At 37.4% G+C, this 10,858-nt stretch overlaps 1 protein-coding gene and 1 long non-coding RNA gene across 2 annotated transcripts in view; one reads left to right on the top strand and one right to left on the bottom strand.

Moving 5' to 3' along the window:
• Sec23a (Sec23 homolog A, COPII coat complex component) overlaps positions 1–6,436 on the bottom strand; it is a gene marked incomplete at its 5' end in the record, with an annotated part of 50,542 nt that extends 44,106 nt beyond the window's left edge. The window contains 4 exon segments of the mRNA XM_013510357.1: positions 3,089–3,325; positions 4,295–4,381; positions 4,581–4,638; positions 6,195–6,436. Coding sequence (XP_013365811.1) covers positions 3,089–3,325; positions 4,295–4,381; positions 4,581–4,638; positions 6,195–6,415 — 603 coding nt within the window.
• A 4,271-nt stretch (positions 6,437–10,707) lies between these two features.
• The window catches only part of LOC102017548, a 3,601-nt gene continuing 3,450 nt past the window's right edge, over positions 10,708–10,858 (top strand). Inside the window, exon 1 of the long non-coding RNA XR_259786.2 lies at positions 10,708–10,837. This is a non-coding gene — a long non-coding RNA (uncharacterized LOC102017548). The remainder of the gene's footprint in view (positions 10,838–10,858) is intronic.

Raw genomic sequence — 10,858 nt, 5'->3', positions numbered from 1 at the left:
TCTGTTTTCATGAGAAGCCACTTTGAAGATATCAATATGTAATACAACCACCATTGTTAATTCCCTACCACTTTGTTTGTAACTCTGTATTGTCTGTACCATTCTTTTGATACGTTGTAAAATGTTGTATGTCTGTTAATGTTTTCCTCCTTTTATTTTTAAAATAAAAAAAAAGAAAATCTTTGCCCAAACCTGTGTCTTTAAAATGTTTTACCTATTTTATCTTGCGGCACCCTTTTTTTTTAGAGTAAGTGTTTCTGTTGTAACATTCAGATATTTGATCAATTTTTATTTTATTTTAGTACATGGTGAAAGATGTGGGCTTTGGTATGCTGTATTAGCATTATTGTTTGATTCTAGGAATTGTTTAACTTCTTCTGTGACCCACTAAGTCTTCAGGAGTGTGCTATTTAATGTCCCGTTCTGGTGTTTCTTTTGTGATTGATTTCTAGTTTCAGTGCACTATGATCGGATAGTGGGATGGTTTTGATTCTCTCTTTGCATTTATTTATGAAGGTTTTATAGATTAGTATGTGATCTATTTTGGAGAAAATTCTGTGTGCTGCTGAGACGAATGTGTATTCTGTTATAGGGTGGAACACGCTGTAGATATCTGTTAAGTTCATTTGGTTCACTTGTTAAAGTGGGGTACCATGGTCTGCCCCTGTGACTGTGTTTGTATTTATTTCATCTTTTATATCCAGAAGTATTTGTTTTACAAAGTTAGTTGCCTCAGTATTCAGTTCATATATATTTATAATTGTTTTCTCTTCCTGTTGAATTGTTCCCTTACCAATATGTAATGACCCTCTTTGCTTCTTGTGATCTTTTACCTTGAAGTTTATTTTGAGATTAAAATTGCTACCTTTGCTTTAGTTCCAGGGTCTTGGTCATGGAATACTGTTTTTCATCGTTTGACTTTAGTCTACAAATTTATTTTTGAATTCAGTAAGTCTCTTGAGTGAAGGAGACCATTTGGTGGTGTTTCTCGGTCCAGTCTGCCCATCTGTCTTTTACCTGGGGAGCTGAGGCTATTTATATTGACAGCTATTAAAGAAAGGTTCTAACTTATTCCTATCACTGCATTATTTTCCTGTTATTAACTCCCTTTATTTTCCCCTTTTGCTTACCTACCTTGCTTGATGGATGTATTCATCCCATCTGACTTTTTGGCTTTTTGGCTTAACTGCCTCTGTCTAGAATATTCTTTTTTTGTTTTCTTGGTTTTTTTTTAAATGAAGTCTATGTAGTTCAGGCTGGCCCTGAACTCACTATGTAGCTCATGCTGGCCTTGAACTCATGGCAATCCTCCTGTCTCAGCCTCCTGAGTGCTGGGATCACAAGCATGTGCCACCATGCCCGGCTATGCAAGGCAGTTCTTTAAGGAATCCATGCCTTGTCTTCTAAAACCTTACTCTAATCACCTCCCTCCTGCTTGTTACTCACAGTCTCTTTTTCCCTCTGTGTGAAACACACTCACATTTTGCTCCTCCTAAAATAAATCTTTTTAACTTGGTGCTACCTCAAAGTCCTACACTGTCCTTCTTTGATTCTCAACAACAAACCTCTTAAAAGAACGAACATTAACTTTCTGCATTTCCTGAAATCTTATTCACTACTCATTTACTACTCAATATCCTCCCTATCCAAACCGACAGATTCTCCCAGACTGTTCCTGTTAACTACAGCACCACCATCCTAGTTTGCCAGCCTTCAAATTAGAGTCACCCTCAAGAATCTTTTCTTTTACATTTTGTTTCGGTTTTTTTTTTTTGGTTTTTTTCTGGTACCAGGAATCGAACTCACGACCTTACGCTTGCCAGGCAGGCGCTGTGCCGCTTAGCTAAACCCCAGCCCCTTCTTTTACATGCTGGAGCTACCCAGGTGCCTCCAATTTTTGGTTTCCTATCTATGGGTTTTACATCAGAGTTAGCGATCCTTTTCTAGGGTGACAACTATCAACTGGATGCTGGATGAGAATCACAGAAAGTTTCTTCAAAATACTTATATGAACAGCCCTGCCCCGTAGCAAGTGCCCAATACATAATATACACATTCACTTACTCTCTTATAGGCTACAGAGGTCTCTAGGGGAAGAAATTATTTTGTTTTGGTTCTGGTTTTGGTTTGGTTTGGTTTGGTTTGGTTTTTTTGAGATAGCGTCTCTCACTATATAGTTCAGTCTGGCCTTAAACTCACTTTGTCGCCTAGGCTAGCCTCAGATGCACAGCGATTCTCTTGCCTCAGCCTCCCAAGTGGTGGGATTACAGGCATGTGCCACCACACCCCATTTAAAAATAATTTTGGGGAGGCCAGGATATAGCTCAGAGGCATAAGTGCCTGCCTGGCAAGCACAAGGTCCTAAGTTCGAGTCCCAGTACCAAAAAAATAATAATATTAATTTTTTAAAAAACATTCCCAGATGATCCTATTATGCTACAAGTGATCCCTTGTCCTAAAAAAAAAAAAAAAAACCTTCCAGATTTCCCCATGATAAGCATCATTAAAAAACCTTCCAGATTTCCCCATGATAAGCATCATTAAAGGAGCTGGGGATATACAGCAGTGGCATAAGCGCCTGCCTGGAAAGCGTGAGTTCTATCACAAGGTCATGAGTTCTATCCCCGGTACCTCAAAAAAAAAAAAAAAAAAAAAAAAAAAACAAATCATTAAAAATATGACTTTCATATATTACTAACTCTCGTGTCTCAAAATATTTCCCACTGCCAAACACTAAAGTGTTTATTTCCTAAACAAGAAGTCGAGAAGCCAAAGCTGGCACACCGGACAAGGCGGCTCTCGCTTAGCCTTCGGCGTGACTCTTCTGTAAGCCCTCCACGGTCCAGCAAAATGCTTTTAGTTTCACTTTAAATTTTAAAAATACATTGAAAATACAGGGTCTTCAATCTTACACACCAATTTAAGACACACAAAAGAAAACAAAGGTCAACAATAAATTTAAAGCCTGTGTTATAATGCAATTGTATCATTCGTAATTTCCTTATTTTCTAGAAACACGCATCGAGAAGGCATTTGTAAACACAGATGAAGTCATGTTCACAGATAGGTAAAAAAGTACCATATTTACCTGTAGTTGCTTGGCAGACAGATCTTTTGTTCCTCTGAAGACATAACTTTTTGAAATGCCTTCGCATCCAAGTTCATGAACCTGCACCATTCTCCCAAAAGTAATAAGTCCAACCAAAGCCGTAGGTGGTAAGAGACTTAATGACATCTGCATGGATTCCTTCAGGGCTTGTAAATCTTCATCTTCCATGCAAGTATCCACCACATAGAGGAATATCAAAGGCATCTGAGGACCACGCTTTAAAAAAGAAATTTTTGCAATAAGAAAAATAAGTTTTTTTAAAGGAACTAACACTTTAACATAATACCTAAAAGTCTGATATACACATACAACAGAATCCTAATACACATATAAAACAAAATTCTAATAGATCCATTAAATGAAATGAGTCATATGTGTTGTTATGGAGAGATATTCAAGATATAGCATCATTGAATGAAAAATTAGATTTCAAAACATGATGTACAGGTGCCAGATGTAATGGTGCATGCCTATAATCCCAGCACTCAGGAGGCTGAGGCAGGAGGACCACTGAGAATTTAAGGACAGCCTGGGCTACACAGTGAATTCAAGGACAGCCTGAACTGCACAGTGAGACCTTACCTGAAAAATACAGAAACACAAAAACAAAAAGAAAAAAAAAAAAGATGACAACCATAAAGTGTAAAAACAAAGTATGATAATTTTTATACAATTATCTAAACTTGAACTGGATTTTTAGAGACTCAGAAACTAGCCAGGATAGTTTCTGGCTCAAGTGAACCACAATTCTGTTTTCTCTACAACATTCATGAAGAATGTCGTATTTCCACACTTAGATATATAAACAACTTTATGTGCAGCTACTCAGAGAAGGAAGAAAGTAATTTTCCCAATTCATATATTGGGAAATATTTTCACTAATTACACCTGGGGATACACGGCAGACTCTAAAACCATACTGGCTATTTGTGAATAGACCTTCCAATTACAAAACAAGATTGATACTTTATCATTTATCGACAGACTCATTGTAGAAATCACACCACCTTATCCAGTACATGGCCAACATCAAATAACTACCACAGAGAACCTACCTTACCCAACTTGGCCTAACAATTCTTCCCTTCAAAATGCTCCATCGATTCAATTTAACAATTATTTTGGTATAATTGTTATACTGACTAAATATTTAACTTTCTTAAATATTGGCTTTTATATTCTTACCAGAACTACATATTCAATGCTAGAAAACTGAGGTAAAAGTTCAGCAGGCTGATTCAGTTCAGATATCCCAGCATAAGTAGGTGGAAACTACAGAAAGGAAAACATAAAAATTTTTAACAAGTTATTTGCCAAAAACAGCAATAAATTTTTAAGCTGAAAATAATTACTTCTTGATCATCAAATTATTAAGAAAGAGAATTTTACTATGTGAACGACAATTACTTAAATACTATTATCCCATATGAGTAATATTATAGCACTAACATCTGAAAGAGGGGGCAGTTACCTGATTTCTTTGATAACAAAAGTTGCACGCCCACAGTTTTGCTCGATAATCCACTTGACTATATAAAGAAAAGACAAAATGAAGTAATTTATGTTTTAATTCAATTTCCTAAGGATCCTAATTTCAATAAAATATATGTTCTAAAATATGAACACACTCAAAGTGATAAAGTGATCTTCTAAAGTTAATGGATTTTTAGATATTACCAATATCTAATACATACTTTTAACATATACAAGTTCATCTAAATGGTGAATACAATATACACCAAAAATCAACAGTAAAATTAAGGTGAGTGTAGGTGTTTCTTCAAATGACTTCAGCAACACCTACACACAGACCTAGAATACATTTATTCAATTCAAAAATATATCTAAACTGGGTGCGCAGGGGCATGTCTATAATCCCAACTACTCTGGAGGCCAGGCTGGAGGATTGCTTCAACCCTGGAATTGGAGACAGCCTGGACAACAGAGCAAGATGGTGTCTCAAAAAAAAAAAAGAAAGAAAGAAAAGAAAAGAAATTTATTTTAGGTATTGGTGATGCAGCAGTAAACAAGAGAGAAAAGGTCCCTGCTTTCATGGAGTTTACATTTTAGAAAAGACAAGCAGATGTGTACACACAGAAAATACTTTTAGATAATGATAATAAAGATGAAAGGACACAAAGCAGCATGTGAGACTGTGTATAGATAGCTACTTTAAAGGAAAGCCTTCTGGGTAGAAAAATGAAGTACGATTTGCATGAAAAGGAACCAGTCACAGGAAAATCTACAGGCAGCACAATCCAGGAAGAATGCATACCTACCGCACAAGTTCCAAGGTAGGAATAGGTTGGGATGTTCAAGGACCAAAAACAGGAAAAGGTATTACGTAGATGAAAATAAGGAAGATACCTTATACAAGACAAAGGAAGAAATATATACAGAGGCTAGATCACAGGGTGCTTTATAAGTCTTGATAAGGGATGTGGATTTTTCATTGCAAGTATAATGAAATGCAAGTACAAAATTTTAATAATCTGACAAAAGTACAGCTTCTAGGTAAAGAATAGGCTGCTGAAAGACAAGAATGAAAACAGGGAGCCCAGTTAGGAAAATACTGATATCACCCAAGAAAAAGACAGTGGTGATTGTAAGAAGGGATACAAGCAGAGATGGACTGTAAGACACAGAATCCATAATGTTCTTGAGGTCTAATTCACTTTGCTACTGAATCAGGTAGAAAGAGAGGTAGGAGAAGGAAGAAAAAAATTATTCCTAAGTTTGTGGCCTAATCTATAAAAAATCTTAACATTTTTCAAACACCACGCCACTTAACTCTGACTTTACTAATGACAAAAGATGGGTTGATATACAAGTAGCACCAGTACCTAGCAAACGCTGGTAGAATCTAGTGCCCTGTATGGCAACTGTGTTATATTCAGTGTGTTTTATATTATCAGCTCTCTACAACTTGGATGATCCTAAAACTTTACAGCTCTTTGGATTTTTTTACTAATTAATTTTAAAAACTAACTATGAACAAAAACAAAGCATCTTTATATGAATGAACAAGGAAGAAACTACATTTCTGAATCAGATCACATCAGTTTTGTCCCCGTATGTTAATTACCATAAAGGATTCAAAACCGCGCGGCATGTCGTCCTACTGCACAGGACAGGCTCGTACTGAATGGGAGGTAAATCGGGTCTCTCTTTCAGGGGTGTAAATAGGGCTGCCACCGGAACAACCATTCTGGTGGCCTCCAGTCGACTTGACGGCCAAACATTCCAACTAAACCGGACTCCGTCTCGTTCTTCATTTTGTTGGATGAATTCCAAATAGGTTGTCATTGTACAGCTTGATTCTTACTTCTGTAACAAAATCAGAAGACATTTTAAAATCCAATATCCTCTTAAGATTCAAAGTAAGTTTTCCCAAAGTCAACAACGCTAACACATTATAACTCATGACCAAATCAAAATATTTACCTCAGAAAGCAATTAGCAAGCAACAATAGGGGCTGGGGATTTAGCTCAGTGGCACAGCGCCTGCCTGGCAAGCGCAAGGTCGTGAGTTCGATTCCCAGTACCGGAAGAAAAACAAAAACAAACAAACAAAAAAAAAGCAACAACAACTCTCCTTATAATGAATAAGTAGTAGCTCAGATTTCAAGTGCTCATTGGGCCAAATGAGAGGTATTTTACCCTTTTTATTTAGCTGTTTAAAGTACGGCAAAAAATAGTACATGTCTTTATGTATTTATTTAAAGGTATATAAGGAAAAAAGGAACAAGTGGACAGGAGTGGTAAATCTAAATCTTTTTTCCTGGTTTTTTTTTTTTTTTTTTTTTGAGACAGGGTCTTGCTATTTAGTTCAGGCTGGCCTGGAACATACTAAGTAGCCTAGGATGGCCTCAACTTCACAGAGACCTTCCTGCCTCAGCCTCCCCAGTGCTGGAATTACAGGAATGACCACCATACCTGATATAAACCTGGATTTTATGCTTTCAATATCAGCTTTGTAAGTTGCCTTATTCTCAAAACAAATATCAAGGTCATAAAACTCTAAAACATCCATGGTTCCCATCCAGAAATGGTAAGTTCCACAAACTTTCTATAAGAGAATATTTAATAGCACACAAAAAAAAAATTTTCCTAGAACTTGGTATATATGTATTGGACAAATAATTTTTTACTGCAAATGTAGGATATTTGAAACATAATAAACAACAGGCTTATTATATGGAATTCCCTGTGATTTACTTATCACATAACCCCTTCTGCAGAAACAATACAGAAAAATGTTTACATTCTAACTTATGAGAGCATCTTAAACTCTGATTGGAGATGTATTATTCCAACATAATACTGTAAATTTACCACCAGAGAAGAAGGGTCTAACGTCGAGGACAGCTCCCTACCTACAATGTCAGCCTTCCCACCGAGGCGCCCAACGGCAACAGCAGAGGTCACAGAAGGAGGCTGAAGAGCCCAAAAGTGTAGGAGGATGAAGAGTGCAAGTGCTATGTGGCAGCAATAAGGGGCGTCAAGCTAAAAGAACTCAAGGTGTCAGAACGGCCAAATGGATGTTAGAGTTGCCAAGAAAAACGGTGAGACAAGAAACTAAGGAGCCAGACATGTGATGCACGTCTATAATCCCAGCACTCAGGAGGCTGAAGCAGGAAGAGCACCATGAGGTCAAAGCCAGCCTGGGCTATATACTGAGTTCAAGGCCAGCCTACACTACAAGCAGGACCCTGTCTCTAAAGAAAGAAACAGAGAGAGAGAGAGAGAGAGAGAGAGAGAGAGAGAGACAGAGAGAGAGAGAGAGAGAGAAGAAATTCCAAAAAACATAAGTAAAACCATTTTAATTTTAGAAAAACTTTCAAATAGACTTTGATAATGCAAATTATAGTAAAAGAAGCTTAATAATCTAAGCATTTTAAGTAGCTAAGAACTTTCCATTATTTTCTTTTCTTTAAAAGCAATAAGAAAAATATGAAAGAAAAACTGCTTTATTTCTATCATGCCAGAATCCTGGAGATAACTACAGAATATTTTAAATAACGGATAGGGGAAAATCCTAAGATAAGACTAAACTATAGCATAACTATGGGAATATGAGTTTTTAAGAAAAAATGACTGCTGAATGATAACGATAAAACAAAGGTCTGGTCCTAGGACACTGAGACAGGAGAATCCCAAGTTGGAGGCCAACCTGGGCAACTTAGCGAGACCCCGTCTCCAAAAAAAATAAAAGGGCCTAGTGATGTAGCTCAGCATGAAGTTCCTGGGTTCCATTCCCAGTCTCACTGGAAATAAAAAAAAAAAGCAACAACCAGAAAAATAACAACCTCCTTCAGAGAGGAAAAAAAATGTTTTACCAAACAGCTTCCATGTTACAAATATGACTAATTCTAGGACTAGGTAATCCCTCCCATTATTTCTCCTGAACAAAAAAGCAAATTAAATTTTTTGCACTTATAATTGCAGCTATAATCTAAAACATATCTCCAAAAAGCACTAAAATACCCAGCAAAACACACTAGACCAATCATGGCTGTTGAGAAAACACAAAATGCAAAAAATGTTTTGAGTCACTACTTTCTCAATTCTCCCAAAGACAGTATATAAGTACTTCATATATTTTCTCAAAAGTGGACAAAATGAGTCTGTCACATTGCTTCAAGGAAAACAACTAGCAACGTTTGTTGCCAGTAATAAAATTTGAGCTTGCAAGAAAATATTAAAGTATTTACAATCTTGTATCCATACCATGACCTTGATGCCTTCCTAATATGTACAGATTCTTCTGATTAGAGTAGTGACCGAATTAATGTGCTTTTTTGACACTGTATATTGAAACTTGAGCATTTGGAAGACACACACTACTCAATGAACTGGTATCTCCCAAATGTTCAATTTATGATCCTATAATGCCATATATGGTACATGAACCATTCGAAGTGCAGAATAATCAATGGGTTTTAATATGAGCTCAAAAAATTAACTTATAGCCCAGTGTAGTGGCATATGCCTGTAATCCTAGTACTCAGGAGGCTGAGATAGGAGAATAGCTATGAATTTGAGGCCAGTCTGGGCTACAAAGTGAGTTCAAGGCCAGGCTGAACTGCATAGTGAAACTCTGTCTCAAAATGACATACAACAACAACAACAACAAAATTCTTTTAAGGTTACAGATTCCACGCCGGAATTAACCCTTAATGTTTTAATTAAAACTACTGGGCTGGGTGTGGTGGCACACACCTGTAATCCCAGCACTCAGGAGGCTGAGGCAGGAGGACTGCTGTGAGTTTGAGGCCAACATGGACTACAACGTGAGCTCAAGGCCAACCTGAACTGCATAGCGAAACCCTGTCTCAAAAAGACAAAAATAAATCAAAAGTAAACAAATAAAACTACCAGGACTTGGTGTGATATCAAACAAGAATATGCGTTATTATCTGCAAAAGCTATTTTAAAATCTTTTTCCAACTACATATCTGTATAAAACCAAGTTTCCTTCATACAGCGTATTTCAATAGTCTGCAGAAGTAGTCATGAAAACCAACCTTCTATTAAAACGCTTTTTTTCTGTGGATCCTCAAATACGTAACACTGAAGAGTATAAAGGGATCCTATGAACCAGCCTTAAGACGGCTAGGGAACCTCACTGAGAAAGGCTCTAGGATTCCGGGCAGGAAGATGCTGAGGTACAGTGAACAGTCTCATTTAGGCTTCTACAAGAAACAGCAGACTGGATTACAATTCTGTATTCCTACTCTTTATTAAGACAGTATCACTGAGTGATATTAGAGCACACTTCTCCTCTTCGTATTTTTCTTCAGTCATTCTGCTCTAATGTCCTATTTGCTCAGTAAATCACATCCATTACGTTTCTTATAGTCTCAGTTCCCAACAAAAGCTTGATCAAAGTCCTGGGTTGTTTTTTTTTTTCTTAACTGGTCCAATTGCATAGCCATCCACATCTTGACTTCCCTCACCTTTCCAAAGTAGGAATTGCACAATCAAAACCACTAATTCAAGTCCGAAAGTCCTTCTACAGACTAGTTTTACATAAAATGTCATTATCTGACAAGCATTCTATCCCCGAAAACTAACATGGTTACATAAAAACATAAATCCAAGTAAGTGTTATTCATACTACATTAGAACACACACTTAAGCTGATCTTTAAAAAAAAAAAAGTGATACAAAACAGAAAAAGCCACTCTAAGGAAATGCTCCATTTTCAGTACAACTTACAATCTTTTAAAACTGTACTGAAATTGTAATAAAATAATTTTTCATGGCAGGACTAAAAGCAAAGAAATAAAGCAATACGTCCCTTTAACCTACGGAATAACATATTTGCCCAGAATGTTTTAAAAGGAATTCCCTAAAACATTTTTTCACTATTGCAGTTTCAGCCCTTTTATACAAACCTAGCTGAAAAACATACAAAATTGCAAAGTTTTAATTCTTTTCAATGAGATGTATTTGTTGCCAGCCAGTCAAACGTGCCTCTCCTACTTCTCGGCTGTAAAACCCTCAATGAGGTGGCCTAAGCTCTGCGATTTAAGTTGCGGGATTTGGGCTACGAAACCCCAGGGTCCCACCCGCCGCTGACACTCCTACCCGTCAACGCGGACGTTTAGTGAGATGACGGCAACCACGCCAGCGGAGAGGGAAGAAAGCTGCGCCGTGCGCTCGCACCCAAACCGCAACGCCCCGCGGCGAGCCGGCTCTCCACCCCGGCCGGCGCGGGCAGAGGTGAGGCGGCCGCGCGCGGCG

Source organism: Chinchilla lanigera, unplaced genomic scaffold, assembly GCF_000276665.1.
Source record: "Chinchilla lanigera isolate Chin_1 unplaced genomic scaffold, ChiLan1.0 scaffold00008, whole genome shotgun sequence".
NCBI lineage: Eukaryota > Metazoa > Chordata > Mammalia > Rodentia > Chinchillidae > Chinchilla > Chinchilla lanigera.
The sequence above is the reverse complement of the archived record's forward strand: the minus strand, read 5'-3'. Positions and strand labels throughout refer to the sequence as shown.